This window comes from Strix uralensis, chromosome 7, assembly GCF_047716275.1.
Source record: "Strix uralensis isolate ZFMK-TIS-50842 chromosome 7, bStrUra1, whole genome shotgun sequence".
NCBI classification, from domain to species: Eukaryota; Metazoa; Chordata; class Aves; order Strigiformes; family Strigidae; genus Strix; species Strix uralensis.
In genome coordinates, this window is record NC_133978.1 from 32,250,537 (window position 1) to 32,266,111 (window position 15,575).

The 15,575-nt window shown below is 40.8% G+C and overlaps 2 protein-coding genes across 10 annotated transcripts in view; one reads left to right on the forward strand and one right to left on the reverse strand.

Annotated features, from left to right (window-relative positions):
* Positions 1-12,751, reverse strand: part of ZDHHC6 (zDHHC palmitoyltransferase 6) — a 23,863-nt gene extending 11,112 nt beyond the window's left edge. The window contains exons 1-10 of one of the 4 annotated variants that reach the window (XM_074875290.1): positions 12,185-12,751; positions 10,852-10,943; positions 8,508-8,667; positions 7,288-7,449; positions 6,618-6,671; positions 5,017-5,184; positions 4,657-4,698; positions 4,155-4,300; positions 4,023-4,066; positions 1,640-1,989 (exon numbers count right to left, since the gene is read on the reverse strand). In XM_074875290.1, the coding sequence (XP_074731391.1) occupies positions 1,928-1,989; positions 4,023-4,066; positions 4,155-4,300; positions 4,657-4,698; positions 5,017-5,184; positions 6,618-6,671; positions 7,288-7,449; positions 8,508-8,667; positions 10,852-10,943; positions 12,185-12,433 (1,179 nt within the window). In that variant the 5' untranslated portion in view covers positions 12,434-12,751 and the 3' untranslated portion in view covers positions 1,640-1,927. The other 3 variants (XM_074875289.1, XM_074875291.1, XM_074875292.1) reach the window with 3 other exon arrangements.
* Positions 12,752-12,834: 83 nt separating this feature from the next.
* The window catches only part of VTI1A (vesicle transport through interaction with t-SNAREs 1A), a 277,532-nt gene continuing 274,791 nt past the window's right edge, over positions 12,835-15,575 (forward strand). For all 6 annotated transcript variants that reach the window (XM_074875296.1, XM_074875293.1, XM_074875297.1 and 3 more), the window contains exon 1: positions 12,835-13,192. In XM_074875296.1, the coding sequence (XP_074731397.1) occupies positions 13,099-13,192 (94 nt within the window). In that variant the 5' untranslated portion in view covers positions 12,835-13,098. The remainder of the gene's footprint in view (positions 13,193-15,575) is intronic.

The window sequence follows — 15,575 nt, forward strand, 5'->3', positions numbered from 1 at the left end:
GATAGTAGAAAAGAAAATCTACTAGTATTAAGAATCAAGAGTTCCTTAGAGGTGGTTTGTCTTTAAACTTCATGCTCCAATACAGCTGTTGTCAACAATGGAAAGACTGCTTGTATTTTCTTAGCTGCAGAATCTCTAAACGCCTTTAGGAAGTATGCATTTGGTTCTGGTTGGTTGGTTGTAGGCAAGCACTGCTGACTGAAGGTGTTGTAATGGTAAACAGAAACACCACTTCCCTGTGCTAAAAAAAGGGAAGAAGGGGGACTGAAGTTATAGCTACAAGGAAACAAGATGAAGTAATTAAAAAAAAGCATATAGAGTCCATTTCAGATTGTAAATGCACTTCTGAAGCAGAGCACCTGCTGTAGTTCAGTGTAGAGTGATCTTGGTGTTCAAAATTCTGCTCAGATGAAAGCTGAAATAGAGTTGGAAGATGCTCTTCAACCACTAATAGATATTCAGTCCCCTATAAACAGACCACAGCTTACATGAATTCTCCTCCTAATAGCTAACAATCAACTGTGGTCATTAGTGCTGCTAATCTGTTCCTATTACACTGCTAATTGCTTCCTGGCAATATATAGCAGTTATTTAATCATTTTAAAGTAAAAAAGAAGAGGTCCTCAGGTGGGAGACAAGCTTATTTTTGTAATCTTTCTTTGGTTCTAGACTCCAGGCACTGAACAGAAACTACTGCAGTAGAGACTAAGAGTACTCTGTGAAGTTTGGAGGTTTTCATATTAACTTCGGCTCATATTCCAAAATAGCTACATCCTGCTGAGTTATGGTCTTTCAGCTCTTGCTAGAAGGGAAATTAGGAGTATGACACACTCCTATACCTCTAATGCTTCTAAAAAATAAGTGTCTTTATTTCAAGACCAGCAAAGCCCTGCTTACAAACTACTGAAACTGAACACTAACTCCTCATTGCCGCAGCTCAGAAACAGCCTAGGATTATGGTCCATCAGCACTAAGGCACAGCAGGCTGCAGGTAACAAAAAAAACGTGGCTTTGTGCTGGAGATAGAGTCTGAGTAGAGCATACAGGAGTAATGCTGGCTTGTCTGTATGTACTTATTTCTATATACACTTAATATTAAGACATGCTCATCTACCTGAGACAACTCATGCAGGTGGAGGTAAACCAGGTGTTAGTTTAAAACAGTAATTTGGAAAAACCCTCAACATGTGAAATGCACCTAAACTAACTGAGAGAACAAAACCACTTGCTACATTTAGGATACATTTAGAAAGCCTTCAGCTAGTATAGGTTACCCCATTTTAAGGTCTTCCTTCTAATAATCCATGCCAGATGCTAAATAAAAATGCTTTAGAAACAGTGTTAATCACTTAGTAGCAACAAGGCTCACAAAATTTTCATTCATGGCACTATAGCTTCCTTTCACTCTAAGATGGATCAAGAACTCCAGTCTCTTGGGTACATGCTCAGATTTCAGAGAAAGTGATACAGCTAGCTATGGTTTTTTCCCCATTAAAATCATATTCTTATAGCAAGAGCTGAAGTCTTTCTAACCTTGAGAACCAACTTATAAACAGTGAAATCTTTACTTCCTAGTCAGTTCACATTCCCATGCCTATAAACAAGTTCTTGTAGGTCTAAGAACAATTAAATCCACAAGTGAATATGAATGTATCATTTATTTGAGGTGAACAATTCACATCATTAAAAGTCACAGGTAACAAATTTTATCTTGAATTTGAATCAGATGTTTATTTTATAGTTGTCAGGGGCAGCTTCAGAGAAAGTAAAATACAAAAGATAAGCAGCACGCATCACAATCAGATGCGGTTGAGGAAAAAAACTTAAGATATGAACCCTCAGATTGCAATTTAAACAGCAAAAAGAAAAAAACCCTCGATTTGGGGTAAAAAAATGCATCTGGAAGGCAATCCACTGAATGGCTTCTTCAATTATTTATTGTTAAAAAAAGTATGCAAACCATGGCACAGGCGTATCCAACCCTTTCAACTGCAAGGAAAAGAAAACCTTGTCCTAACATATTCATTGCATAAGTCTAAAGTAATACACAGAAAATTTCAAGTAAAGGATTGTGGTCTGAAGTAAAAATTCCATTTCTTATTTAAAAAATGAGAATGCTATCTGTTTTTCTTCTCTCCATCCACTGGTTGATCCGTTTCAGAGTCATATTGGCATTTTTCCACACATTTCCTAGGGAACCAGCCTCGTTCTCTTATTCCACCTTAAGACATGAAAAGTTGTATTAACTTGGAACAAAACATGACCCACTACAGAGGAAAAACACAGGACTGGAAGAGACATCAAGAGGTTACCTAGGTTATTTTCTTCTCCAAGGCTGGACATCTAAGTCATTCCTCACATCATTGCCTGGTGATGCATGGATTCTCTCCCACTGCATAAAATGTTTTCAGAGATCTCCAAAGTTTTCCAGTGCTCTACCTTCTTATGAAAAAATCTTTCCTAATACCCTATCTGAATCTTTCCAGCTGTAATTCCAGTTCACAACTCCTCTTTCTACATAGCAGGGACACAGAAAGCAGCTTACAGCCTTCTCTAGAACAGACTTGCACGCAGCTGATGACTATTTACACATACCCTGGCGGCTTTCTCTTATCTCCTTTTCCTCTCCAGGTAAGCCATCCCAATTCTTTCAGCTTTCCCTTGTAAGTCACATTTTCTAGTACTCTGATTTTTCTCATTGTTTTCCTCTCAGCCCTTCACAGCTGATCTTCCTCTTTCTTAAGATGCAGTAACCACTTTTACTTGTGGCAGGATTTCAGCTGAGTCTCTGCCAATGTTGAGTAGGATGGAAGGATTACTTCACGCATCTGGGAAGCTATATGCTTTTTTCTCTTTTGCAAGTGTTGACTCATCTTAAGATTAAGACTGAGTCATTTTCCCTCAGAACTGCTACTTAATGATTAATTTTTCCATCTTGTTATAGCGCAGCTTGTTATTCCTGCTTATTTATAGCATTTTGCTATACATTCCTAAAAAATCTAATCCTATTTTTGAAGCCTAGTTCTCCAAAATGCCAATGTTATTTTGAGGTCTAATCCAGCCTCTCAGTATACACCAAGTTCCCAGACCACATTTCACCTGACTTAAAAAAAAAAACCCATTTGATATAGCACAAATATCTCCTGCTAATCTTCATAAGAAGCAACGCAGTACAAACTATTACCTTACTGGTTTCAATGACTCATTTCAGTTTGATGTTTGAAAGGCATGAGCTGCAGAAGCACTTTTAGCCCATGAAGGTCTTAAGATCTCCCATGAAAAGCACAGACACTTTCAGACTGTTGGCTGACTCTCTTTTGCCAACACAGAACATACATCCAATGAATTAACAATTGTTTGGAAGAGACAACAGAATCCAATGCACCCTCTAGCAGGTAAGATTTTAGCTAGGTCCTAAGCAGGAGGGCTAAAGTAAAAAGTGTAAAAATTTCAATGCAGGTGGCCGTGATGTTGTCTCTCTGCAGACCAGCAGCAGTCTTTTAACATTTTTGATAGCTGTAGTTGTTAGTTTCATAAATGCATGTCAAAGTCCTTGGAATTGATTCCAATTCAAAGACATAACATCTCCTTGTTTTTAAGATGTACGAAGAGTAATCCCAGAACTTATCTATATGGGGTGTTTAGGTAGGAAATCTGAATGCATTTAAGTAAGAGCACTATTTTAAATATAAAACCATCATCATTAACCCCTTTAGAGTCTAAAAAACTAGCTTTTTCTTTGAATATGAAGTGTCCCCCTTCCCACTCAACCTTCAATAAACTACTAGATGAGTGTTCGTTCAAGTCTGACGGATTCACTTAATGTTTATCAAAACTGGCAAGCCTAACATGTAAATAGTAAAGACTGTTGATGTGGTTTTAGAGGGGAGAGAAGCTAATGCCAATAAGGTCAGTAATCATACATTTTGAGAACTGAACATGTAATACTGTTCACATTTCTAGACAGCTATAAAATTGATTTGTGATTTTCAACAGAAAAAGTGAAAATAACTGCTTCATACCATCAGCAGCTGAGTCGAGAATCTTCTCACCATACATCCAGTGTCTGGGGAAGAAAGCGTAATAGATAATTAGATGCCAGAAATCATCTCAATATTTCTTTTAACCAAACATAAAGGTGTGGAGCCACTAACTTTAAGCCTCTTGTGGCTAAAATCAGATCCCCTTTACTCAGTGCAATTCTAGGTTCTTCAGTGCACGGTGTTGTGAAGAATGTTTTAACACCTTTAGTCACAGGGCAGCAGACACCACTGTAATCTTCTACTACTCGATACCGGACCTAGAAATTTGAGCACAACACAGCAATATATTGTTGTAAGGAGTTACAGCCCTGCTGACAGTTTCGTATCAAAAAATCAATTCAAGCATACCGTTAGATTTGAGCATAGTGACAACAGCTGTCAAAGGGAGTCTAAATTCTAATTTAACTGCTCAACAATGAAGCAGTCATAAAAAAGCAGCAAATGCAAAGAAAGCTAAGTTGAATTAAGCGGAGGTGGCAGCACACTGTGTGGAAACACAAAGCCTTCATTTAATTGCTAAGTTTAAAATCAAGAAAAAGAATCTCAGCAACTACTTACATTTATTTATATTGATATTCAAAGTCATTTCAGATCAAACTTCACAAATACTTACGCTTCTTACTCGCTTGTCTGCTTTCTGTTTCAGTTGCTCTATCTATAAATGATTATAAATAGAAACTTAGGCAGTGTTTAGTTTAAGAGGACTTGTGTATTCAACACAAAATGAAGTCAGGTATTGAAACTACTCAACAAACACAGGAAATATCATTAGCATTTAAAAGCACTACAAAAGCATAACTTTTTAGTCTATTGAAACTGGGAGAACATTCGACAGAACTCCTGTTTCTTAAGTATATGTATTACTAGTCAGTCCATTTTAGTTATTTAAAGAGCTGGTATATTTACTGCAAAGGAAAGCAGGCAATTGGATAGTGGGGAAGATTAACTTGAGATGTCGTTGAAGATCAATTACCGTCAAACTGTATTGATGACAGCCATCTCTTACTGGCCAATCCAGGCCATCTCCCTCTGGAATCCCAGACCATGTAAACACTTGCTTGAAGTTCTTCCATTTACTTCCCATGTCATAGGGAAAAATAAAGGTCTCACCCGTTTGGTAGTACTGGATTCTGTCTTTGGCCTGGAAAATAATTAAGAAATACAGTGCATAAAAAAAGTACTTACAAACTGCAATGGAGCAGCAAATATTAAGAAGGCCAGGTCATAAGCCCTGTATGGGTCCATGAGACCTAAAGGCAAACATTTTGAGGCAAGAGAAGTAAATTCCTGCTATACTAACCCAGGGTATTAAAACTTCTTACAACAATCATGACATTTAGAAGTGTATCTGGTTTGGGTTGCCCCCCCATTTACTCTTTATCAACAGAGTCAACTGGCTACACTGATTAAATCACTACATACTCTGATTTTATTTTATGGCTTTTTTTCAAGGACTGACACCTGATTATTTCTCAGTTAAATACAAAGGCTACCAAAGCTCAGGATTCTCTGATTAATGATCATGAGCATAATTCAACATTGGTAGTGTCTATTCCACTTCTAAGAACTACATATACAGGCATGCTCTGAATCTCCCCCATTCTGCAGTCACGAACTTTTCAATCTTTCAGTAACGATGACATCTAGTGGAGCAGCCACAGAACAGTCTGTTCTCTTTGTTGCGATAACGTCATTTTTATTAAACACTTATGCATTACAGTCTGTGTTCATTTTTCAGAAGGGACATACTAGTAGCCTGTGTTTTACGGTAAAAATTTTAACAGATTATTCCAAATTCTACTGTATCATTGTAGTGGGGTTTTCTTTCATTTATGTTCCGTTGTCCTATTACTCAAAGGTCTAACAGGACTAGGATCCAGCCAAGCTAGATTCTGTGCAAAGAGAAGGCATTACAATACTTAGGCACTTATACACAGTCAAGATCCTCATCCTAATTTTGACACAGAATAAAGGAAAGACAACAAAACAATAATGAAGTGTTTGTGGACTTATACATTGAGTCAGTTTTGCTTCCTCTAACTTAGCTTCTACTGCTTGGTTATATTTCTTCTAAAAAATCTTGTGAAAACCTCTATAAAGATATGGAAATCAAAGAAATTTAAAGGAGAGAAGACTAGGTATCTCATTACTTTCTAGTACTTCTTCATAATCAAGGAAAATACTCCCAAGTTTAATCAGAGAAACAGTAAATGAGGAAAAGCATAAGCCAAAATATGCCATCTAGAATGGGGAGGGGAGGCGGACAATGACACATGAGAAGCAAAGACAACTCAAGTTTCAGACAAAACCACTCACATATTCCAAGTAGATAGGCAAACGCCTTAAAAGCAAATATTCTTCTAGGTTCACACCAATTCGTCCAAACAAAAAAGAAAAAAATCTGTGCAGGTAAGTTATTTCTCATCTATGTCAGTGAATTTCAGAGACAGGGAGGGAAAAGCTAGAACTGAAATGCCACCTTTGATTTAAATCCAGAGGTGAAACAAGAAATTGATAAAAACAAAGAATAAACTTTGTAACAATACAGTACAAGAATACTGAATAAAAGCTTACCTTTTCTTCAATCCAGGACTCGATTGAAGTTTTATTTGTCAAAATGACTTTCATCTAAAATAAAAGTGTTAGGTGAAATTAGCATTGATTTTTCTGCAGGAATACATCAGCTAGGCAAAGAAGACATTTACAAACTAAATTTGCTTTAAAGAGCAAAGCAACTTTTATAGTCTTAATTGAAACATATAAAACATTCAGAATTAAGATTCAGCATAGACACATGCTAATGCTACCCTCTAGTATTATACACTTAAGACAGTATCACACACTGCTTCAGTTTATGTTTGAAATGTGTATTTTCGTTTCTTTGCAAAGACAACCTCAAACATCTGAAGTAATATATTAGGCATGTTTATACCTATTTTCAGGGGCAGGGCCATGTATTCCTGAATTACCAAGTATTTTGCCTTTTCTGGAATTTATAAAGCCCACCCCATGTTTTCGTAGTTCATTAGATTTTCACCCCCAATTTCTCCTATGAAATATAATTAATTTTTAAAAAATTGTGGTAACAGAGGAACTAGGAGAAAGCAACATAAAACCCTGGAAAAGTTACATAGCAAAATAAGCTCTAAACAAATGCTCCTGTCTCAATCCTGAATTTTTCTGCTCCACAACCAGACAAAACTTAGAGCTTTTAACTTCTTTGTAACAGAAGCCATAAACTTACCTGGATAATAAACAGCATACCAACCGCAATAGTTGTTCCTAATGCCAGTCCTAAGGCAAATAAAGATGCAGCAAATGCAGACAGTCCAAAGGGAATAATGGGTCGAGGGTCTCTTTTGGCTGCACTCATGTCAATCTTTACAGAACTCCACCCAAAAGATATCTGCAAAGGGAGAGTACCATTCAGCTCTAGAACATTCCGAATGCTGAAACAAAACTAATTACCAAGAATAAATCTGGCTCTGAAGGTACAGGTTTGTAATGTAGGTGGAGTAATTAAAAAAAAAAAAAAAAAAAGAAAAGATGTATTCAAAAGACTTCTCCTCTTCAGAAATACATTCTTTGCTAGTTGTAGGCGTTCTCTAGATGGAAAGCTAAACCAAAATTGCTATCCTGCAAGTCAGGCCCAAAATCCACAAAAAGCCTGAACTCTAGCACATTACAAAAATGCATTCACGAGTTTCAGATAGAAAATGTTTGCGTAGCACAGTACCCATTTTCAATTTCAAATGCTACAAGCTTTCCTCTGAAAGCTTTAGCAGATAGCAGTTCTCAACATTATTGCTCTGCAAATACAACACGCAGCCTTTATCTATTACACTCAGTTGATGTTTTCAAGCTCTTCATTGCAACCACAAATGCTGAAATCAAAGCTCATAATCTTAACCATGGATCTGAGATAAAGGATGTATTCCAGAAAAAACTTTGCTCATTGTTGCTGCAGCTAAATTTTTCCATTTAAAAACAAATCAAACATCATTTAGTTTTAGTTCCAAAAATAAGTTACTTTTTTTTTTTTTTCCATGAAGAATTGGATACAATTCTAAAAAGTGGCAAGCAAAAGAAAATAAACACCATCTAACTTGTGTGTTGGAAATAAATAGCAGCTAGTTTCTGTGCCAGACAAAACAGCCTGTCTCTCTCTCTAAAGTGCTACTCAGAAACTGTCTTCAGTCAATGCAAAGCTCTAAGAAACTCCCAGTGATTATGACAAGAAACAGGAAAAAAAAAAAAAAAAAAAGAAAGAAACCACTTTCTCTGAATCCTCCTCCAATTAATGAACATACTTCTCACAGGCAGTGAGCAGAACCAAGAGTACATGTTGAAAGAGTAACAAAGAATTCCACATGCTTCTCAGGAAACCAAATTATCTCACACTTCCAGACATAAACTACCCATCTGACTTAAATAATATTTAAGCATTTAATTATGTTTTCTTACTCTGTTGTAAAGCTGAGTGTACATAGTCATAACAAATATGAAAGAAGCATGAATGCATCCCAGTGGAGCTAAGAGGAGAAACAGCGTGAAAGATGCATGATTCTGGTATCCACAGCAGTTGTTGATCCAAGGACAGTGGTGATCCATCTTCATGACACATCTGTGAATAATAGGTACTGATTAATATAAATGACATATATGTTGTTTTCCAAAAAGCTCAAAGAAAAGGACAGCTAACTTTCTACTACTCAACCTCCATTCATTCATTTAAACCTATCAATTTCTGACAGATCAACACAGCAGTTTCTTTTTTTGCTGCTACTCAGAATGGTATTTCATGTTGCAGAGTGAAAGAAAACAAAATAAACTGCTCCCAGGTCCTACCCTCTCTAATTATCCCTCCTCCTCTTTACTCAAACTTGCTAGTTGTAATAAACACCCTATTCCAGCGCCAGGAGACAAAGGCCTAGAATGGGACATGTAAGAACTATCAACACAATAATTAAGCATTAATATTATTGCCATTTTTTAAAAATAAGCACACCAGGAAAATAAAGGAAATATCAAATCCCCTGTGAACTACTTGCAGAAAGAACATATAAAAATACACATACAGAAGCGTGTTAATGCCTCTTTCTTTTCAGCAGTAGACTCTGAAAGCTTCAACTGCTACATATTGACCTCACACCGCTGTAAGTCCTTTTCAAAATCTATTTAACAAGTGTAAACACTCTAGAGACACTCTTGTATTCAATATAAAGTGGTTGTTTTGGTGTAGCTTACAGGTCCAAAAAAAACACCTGATAAAAAGATTTGTCCACATCCCAAATTGTATTGATTTATTAGCAGGTGTAAAAGTCACTAATTACAACGTTGCAATTCATCTGCACCAAACCTAAGTGATAAACAAAGGATTGACTTGCACAAATATCCAGCTCCTCTGGAAAGAAGTTAATTGTTTTGGAACTATTGACTTCGTTATCTTTTAAGCTAGTCCATTCCCAGTAGGAAGTTCAGTTTCTCCCTTTAAAGAATTAATTATTCTTCATTAGCTCAATTAGTTCAACTGCCACCGTACAAGGTCTTGAACATGTAGTCACAAGCACAAGTGTTTCTGAAGTTCCTAGATCTTAGCAAGAAGCCTCACCCCATTGGGGTGAGCCACAAGAACTGACTCCATTTATGCACTGAAATTTGCCACAGCATAGAGGACTTTCAGTGATGGTTTAAGTTACCCACTTCACTGCAACAGGCTAGAAATGTGTGGAATGAGTCACTTTGGACAGAGTTGAGGGGGCAGAAAATTCTGAAAGTGTATTAGCAAAATGATTTGGAGAATGTGTTGCAGTTCCTTCTATTTGACAAAAGATATTATTTAAAGAACTTGCTTTTGCATAGACAATCAGCAGGATCTGCTGCCATTTTCTACTGAGTCCTCAGTGTAAAGATAGTCACTCAAGGAAGAGAGTCTAATTTTAAATCTCAGAATGATGCAGCCAAATTATAGCACCGCTCTACAGTTTCAGTCTCTACTTCCTAAAAGCACACTGACTGTGCATCTTGTGTTTATAGAAATAACAAATGAAAGTGTATGTTGCAATATCATTTTACCACGTTCTCTAATAGTCCTTCAGAGAAGACCTGCGCAGTAAAGCCAAGATAAATGCAACTACAGTCTGGACTGCAGACAGCTGAAGTGGCTTGCTTCTTTCAAGCTGCACTGAATTCCAGTGCAGCTATTTATAATAAAGGCATCCTTTACCTCAGAACAAGTCTGTTGGAAGACTAACACATAACAAGGTACAAACTTTTCAGGTTGACCCAAAAGGCTTATTAGTTCACTTAACACGCAGGCTCCCCTCAAAAAACCCCCCAACCTGTTTATTGAAGAGTGAAGAACAGTACAAAATTTACACTCAATTCAACATTTAACTCCCATTTGGAAAGATGACAGAATAGGCTTTTGTACTCCCTGAGCAGGTGAATGTTTGGACTCAAAACTTACAGAGGAGTGACGGGTTTTTTAGGTATTTACACACAGGCTGACTTCCCTGAGACAGTACTGCAATGTTTTGTTAATACGGTCAAGAAATTCTTAAGAAATGCTTCCAAGCTAAAAAGAAAATGTTACAGACAGATTTATTTATTAAACTAAAACACAGTACAACCATATAAAAATCATACAACTATTAAGTGGAAATACTTGAAACGGGTATAGTGCTCATATAGAAGTCTTAAAAATGCACAATACAAGACTTAGAAGAACAAATTATATTAACAGCTCATCATTAGATTTGAAGCTGTTTTAATACGGACTTAAAACGATTTTAAAGAAAGACAGTACCTGTTACACTTTCGACAGTGGTGTGAACGTGGTGCCTTGTAAGACTGACACACTTTACAGTATTGGAGATACATACAATCCTGAGATTTTTCCTTTAAACAGAAGAATAGGCATGTTAGATGTATATGTAATTCTACTGGCAACACATATCTTGGCACTTTCCTAACCTAAGCATCTCTGCTTTCTTCTGACAGGATGTGTTTCATCACCCAAGCCTATTTAATGATAGGCGGTGAGGAGAGAAGAAACCAAAATAATCCCTTGGCTATCAACACAGCCATCTCCCACTGTTGAAAGTGCTGGTTGCTAAAAGAAATAAATAATCCTTCCATCAGGAAGAGTGACTGTACAAGCAGGGTTTCATAGTGAAGTTCTGAGAGTAAAAAATATGTATGAAAAAAACAAACTTGTGCACCTTGTTTCTCCATTTTATACCATGAGCTAATCCAGGCTTACTACTAAAATACAGTACTGGTAAGCATTAATGTTCAACTAGCTTGTTTGCCACCCTTTCTCTCTTACACACACGCCAACTACAACAAGATGAGAGAGAGATCCTCTTCTCAGAAGACACTGTCCTGAGAAATATTCCACAAGTAGAAATGTGATTATTACTAATCTTTTTATCATGCCACTGGAACACAAACTCTTGCCAGCTGTCTCGAGATACTGAACCTGTATCGTTCTGGTCCTTGACTATTACTCTTCCAAGCGGTTACTGAAGCAAAGAAAATGCAAATTTCTACCTTGACTTATAATACTGTGTTGAACATAGAAGATAAACATGTAATTTTCTGGCTCACAAAAAAAAATATTAAATTTGCTATGTCTAAGTTCTTCTAATTACTAGCAGCAAAATCTTCAATACAACAGCATCTGCACGAGTGTGCAAATAACCTTGAAGTTCTCATTCCCGGCTAACAGCGCTTGTTTCCTGTTGTTTTGCTTCGAGAAGCACCTATAAAACATAACGACTACTGCCGATAAAGAAGCACTACCGCTCAGCCCCAAATCACGCGGCTGACAGAACAAGGCAGGGATGGAGTAAGCTGGAGCATACTGGAAACGCTGGGAGAGAGGCAAAAAGCGAAGATGTCGAACCAAGATAAGGAGAAAGGAGTGGCCTGAGGGGCTGGCTGCATTCTTCGGGGAGAAAGGGCAAAGGGTGGTGGCATCAAGAGAAGCGGCTTCTCCTGCCCGCCCGCTCCCCGCACACCCCCTCTCAGCGAAGCCAGCCCGGCCCCAGGCCAGCCCGCCCGTCCCCCCGGTCCCCCCCGCGCTTCAGCCCGCCGGGCCCGGCCCGGGGACGAGGCGATCGAAAGCCAGCGCTTACCGGCGTCCACCCCAGAGGGACGTACCCCGGGCCCACAAACATGGCGCTGAAGTAATTGTAGAGGATCATGACGGTCCAGTTGAGGAGCATGATGAAGTTGACGCTTCCCCCGGCGGTGTCCAGGGGCCAGTACCACAGCGCGGCGTCCGCCATGGCAGTGGCGGAGCACACGGCCACCACGGCCAGGGCCACCAGCGGCCCCCAGTGGCACAGCCGCCGCGCCCGGCGCAGCCCCCCCGGCCCGCCCATGGCCGCTACCGCCGCCCGCCCGCCACCGCCGCCCCGCCGTTGCCGCGCATAGCTCCCGCCGCCCCACCGGCTGCCGAGAGAGCAGGAGCGCCGTGAGGCAGGGGAAGGGGAAAGGGAAGGGGAGGTGTCGGGGGCCGCCGGGCCTCGGCTCGGCCCCGCCCCGCCGGCCCGCGGAGGCGGGGGGAGCGGAGCCCGCGCTCGCCGCCGCCCGCCCGCGACTCCGGGTCAGCCGCCGCCCCCCGCCACACCCCGGCAGTCCGCTGGCAATAGGGTCCCGCCGGGAAACGGCGTCCCGCCGGTAGCGCCGTAGCCTCGCCCCTCCGCCGCCGCTGCGCTGAAGGAGCGAGGTTACAAGGCGGGGGGCTGCGGGATCCCGAGTGGCAGAGCGTGAGCGGGCGGCCGCCGCCTCCTCCTGTGGGCCTGGGGCTGCAGTTCGAGCCCCCCGGGCGTGGCGGGGCTGCAGCTGGGCCGTGCCGGTTAAAGCACCTGAGCAGGGGCGGGGAGTTTCGCCGGAACGTGTGGTGAGGAGCCCGGAGGCGGGGGAAGCCTTTGCGGGTAGCAGAACGCGGAAGCGCCTCGGTGCGGAGCGGAGTGGCGGAGCGCGCCCAGCTGAGCGCGGCGTCTCCGCGGGGTGCAGCGGGGCTGTGGCCTCCCCCGGCGCCGCCATGTCCTCCGATTTCGAGAGCTACGAGCAGGACTTCGCGGTGCTGACGGCCGAGATCACGGGCAGGATCGGGAAGGTGCCTAAGCTGGTAGGAGGTGAGCGGCGGGGGGCTGCTGGCCTGGCGCCGCGGAGGGGCCGTCGTCGCCCGGCGGGCTGGGCTCCCACCTTGCGCGGCTCCGCCTTCACGGCTCTCGCTCCGCAGGCCCGTCCTGCCCGGCTGTAAGAGCCTCTCCGGCTCCCGGAGCCTCCGGCTTCCCAGCAACAAGCGCTTGGGGTGGTGGCGGGAGGTGTCGGTGTGACTTTGGCGTGGTCCGTCTCTGTGTCCCGTCACCCGCATGTGTTTTCTTGCTCCTTACACAGCAGAGTCAGGATTCATCTCCCTGCCCCGGGTGCTGATCTGTTCGAGCAGCGGGCTGTCTCAGGAAATGTGTTAAGAATAACCTGACAGAACGCAGGTCAGCTGTAAGGATCAGCCCTTCCCTTCTGACTTGCTGTGGGGCCACGCAAAGTTCTGCCGGTGCAGCTGAAGGGCTGAGCAGAGCAGGGGGCAGAGCTGGGTGGATGCTCCCTGGACCAGCATTGCTGCTGAATGCTTTTTAGTGCGATCGTGCCACAACTTCAGTAATGGAAATCAAGTCTTTTTCACGTGGCATAGACAGAATTTGTGCGTGATTTAATCCGAATCTGTATTTTTGCTGCCTACTGTTAAAACATTTGATTTGGATAATTGACTCTGGTGACTCACATGTAGGAGCAGATTCAAAGAAATCAGTGTTCATTTACTTTAATGTGTTTGTCAGTAGCCTGCAGCTTTCATGACGTATCCCTGCAGTAGAGACAATAATGACTAGAAGAGTGTTAGGGTAGACAGCTGAAAATTATAATCTCTTTAATCAGTCCAGCTGAATCTTCTAGCACATACGAATCAGTACCCTAATATAGGGCTCCTAGTATGAGACAGAGGGAAGCTGAAACTAGTGGATTTCTCATCTGTCCCTTTTGTAGCTCAGCTTAATGCCTCTTCTGTTTCCAGGTCATTAAATATTTCTGCCTCTGCTTCCCATGCACGTTTGCCAAAGCTTTAGGACACTTAAACCATAGGAGTGGATATCATATAAGGAGGAAATAAACACACACTAATAGTATACTTTTCCATATGACTAAAGGAAAAAACATGCGTCCAGTACCAAAAAATAACATCCTACTGTTAGAGTGGGAAATGAATCATGAAGTGATGAAGTAGTGACTCTAAAAAGGATTTGAGGTAGGTGGTCAACTAAAACATACGATCTCAGTGCAACATTAATTCAGAGGTCCAAGATACATCTAAAATGAATAAAAGGGGATTTTGAATAAAAATCTGTCTGATTCTGAAAGGTTATGTCCAGTTCTAATCTTAGCAAGTTAAAAAGACTTCTGCTAAATTGGGGTTCAGTGACCAATCACAGGCATGATTAAAGGATGGGAAACTATGCCTTTTCATTGCCTTAACAAAGCTATTTTGCTGTTGACCTTAACAAAAGGGACATGAGGGTATAATTCAGTCACAACCCGCAGGTACTTATGAAGTAGAAGGCTTTTTCTTTTTTGTAATGGAGACTTACTAAATGAAGAAGGGAGAGATCCAAAGAGTTTCTGTGATCAAAATTTAGAACTGGTGTAATTTAGTCTGCTCAGAAATGGTATTTAACCTGTAAATGGCCACTGGAACAATTTACTGAGAGGATGCAGTGAATTCTTCACAAATGTAAAGTACCTAATCAAGGCAGTATTTCCCACTGCCTCACAAAGGGTTGCACTTTTAAACAGAGTAAGCTTAAGGACATCTTGTAGGAACAGGGAGACATCATAAATATGCTACTGGCTCCTCTTCTGAAAATCAGTAATGCTACACTGATTTATGGAAAAAGAATAGAGATTTAATTTCCTACTTGTATAGATTTTGGAAGTCATCAGTGTCTGTTCAACAGTAGGAAGAATATTTTGCTTAGTAGTAGTGGATTTTCATAATCCTCCCCTTGAGTCTGTTTCCCTTATTCACTTAGGGAGACTTTGGGGCTTAAATACGAGATGTCTTGAACAGTGACATATCCTCAAAGCAGCAGTCTTTGAAATCATGATTCTTTTATGTGACCATTAGAAGGGTTTTTTTTCAGAATTTGCCTTCCTGTTAGAGGAGAAATAGTGCATGCTCCTGTGGGACCAGTAGTGTGGTACTGCGCTAAATGGGATCATGATAAGACAGTGGTTAATTTTTTTTTTTTTTTTTTTAAGAGGTGGCTTTTCGATGTTAGGATTTGAGGCGAGCCGTACATGGTTTGAACTAGTTACTTCTTGCACTGTACATTTATGAGTGAGTGCATTGCTTTGGTTTTCAGGGCTATTCTGTCTTTCATCAGCAGAAAATTAATGTATGACTTTAAAATTTGCAGTCTTAGCTAATGGAGGCATTTGACCACCTGGAAAAAAAAAATAAAT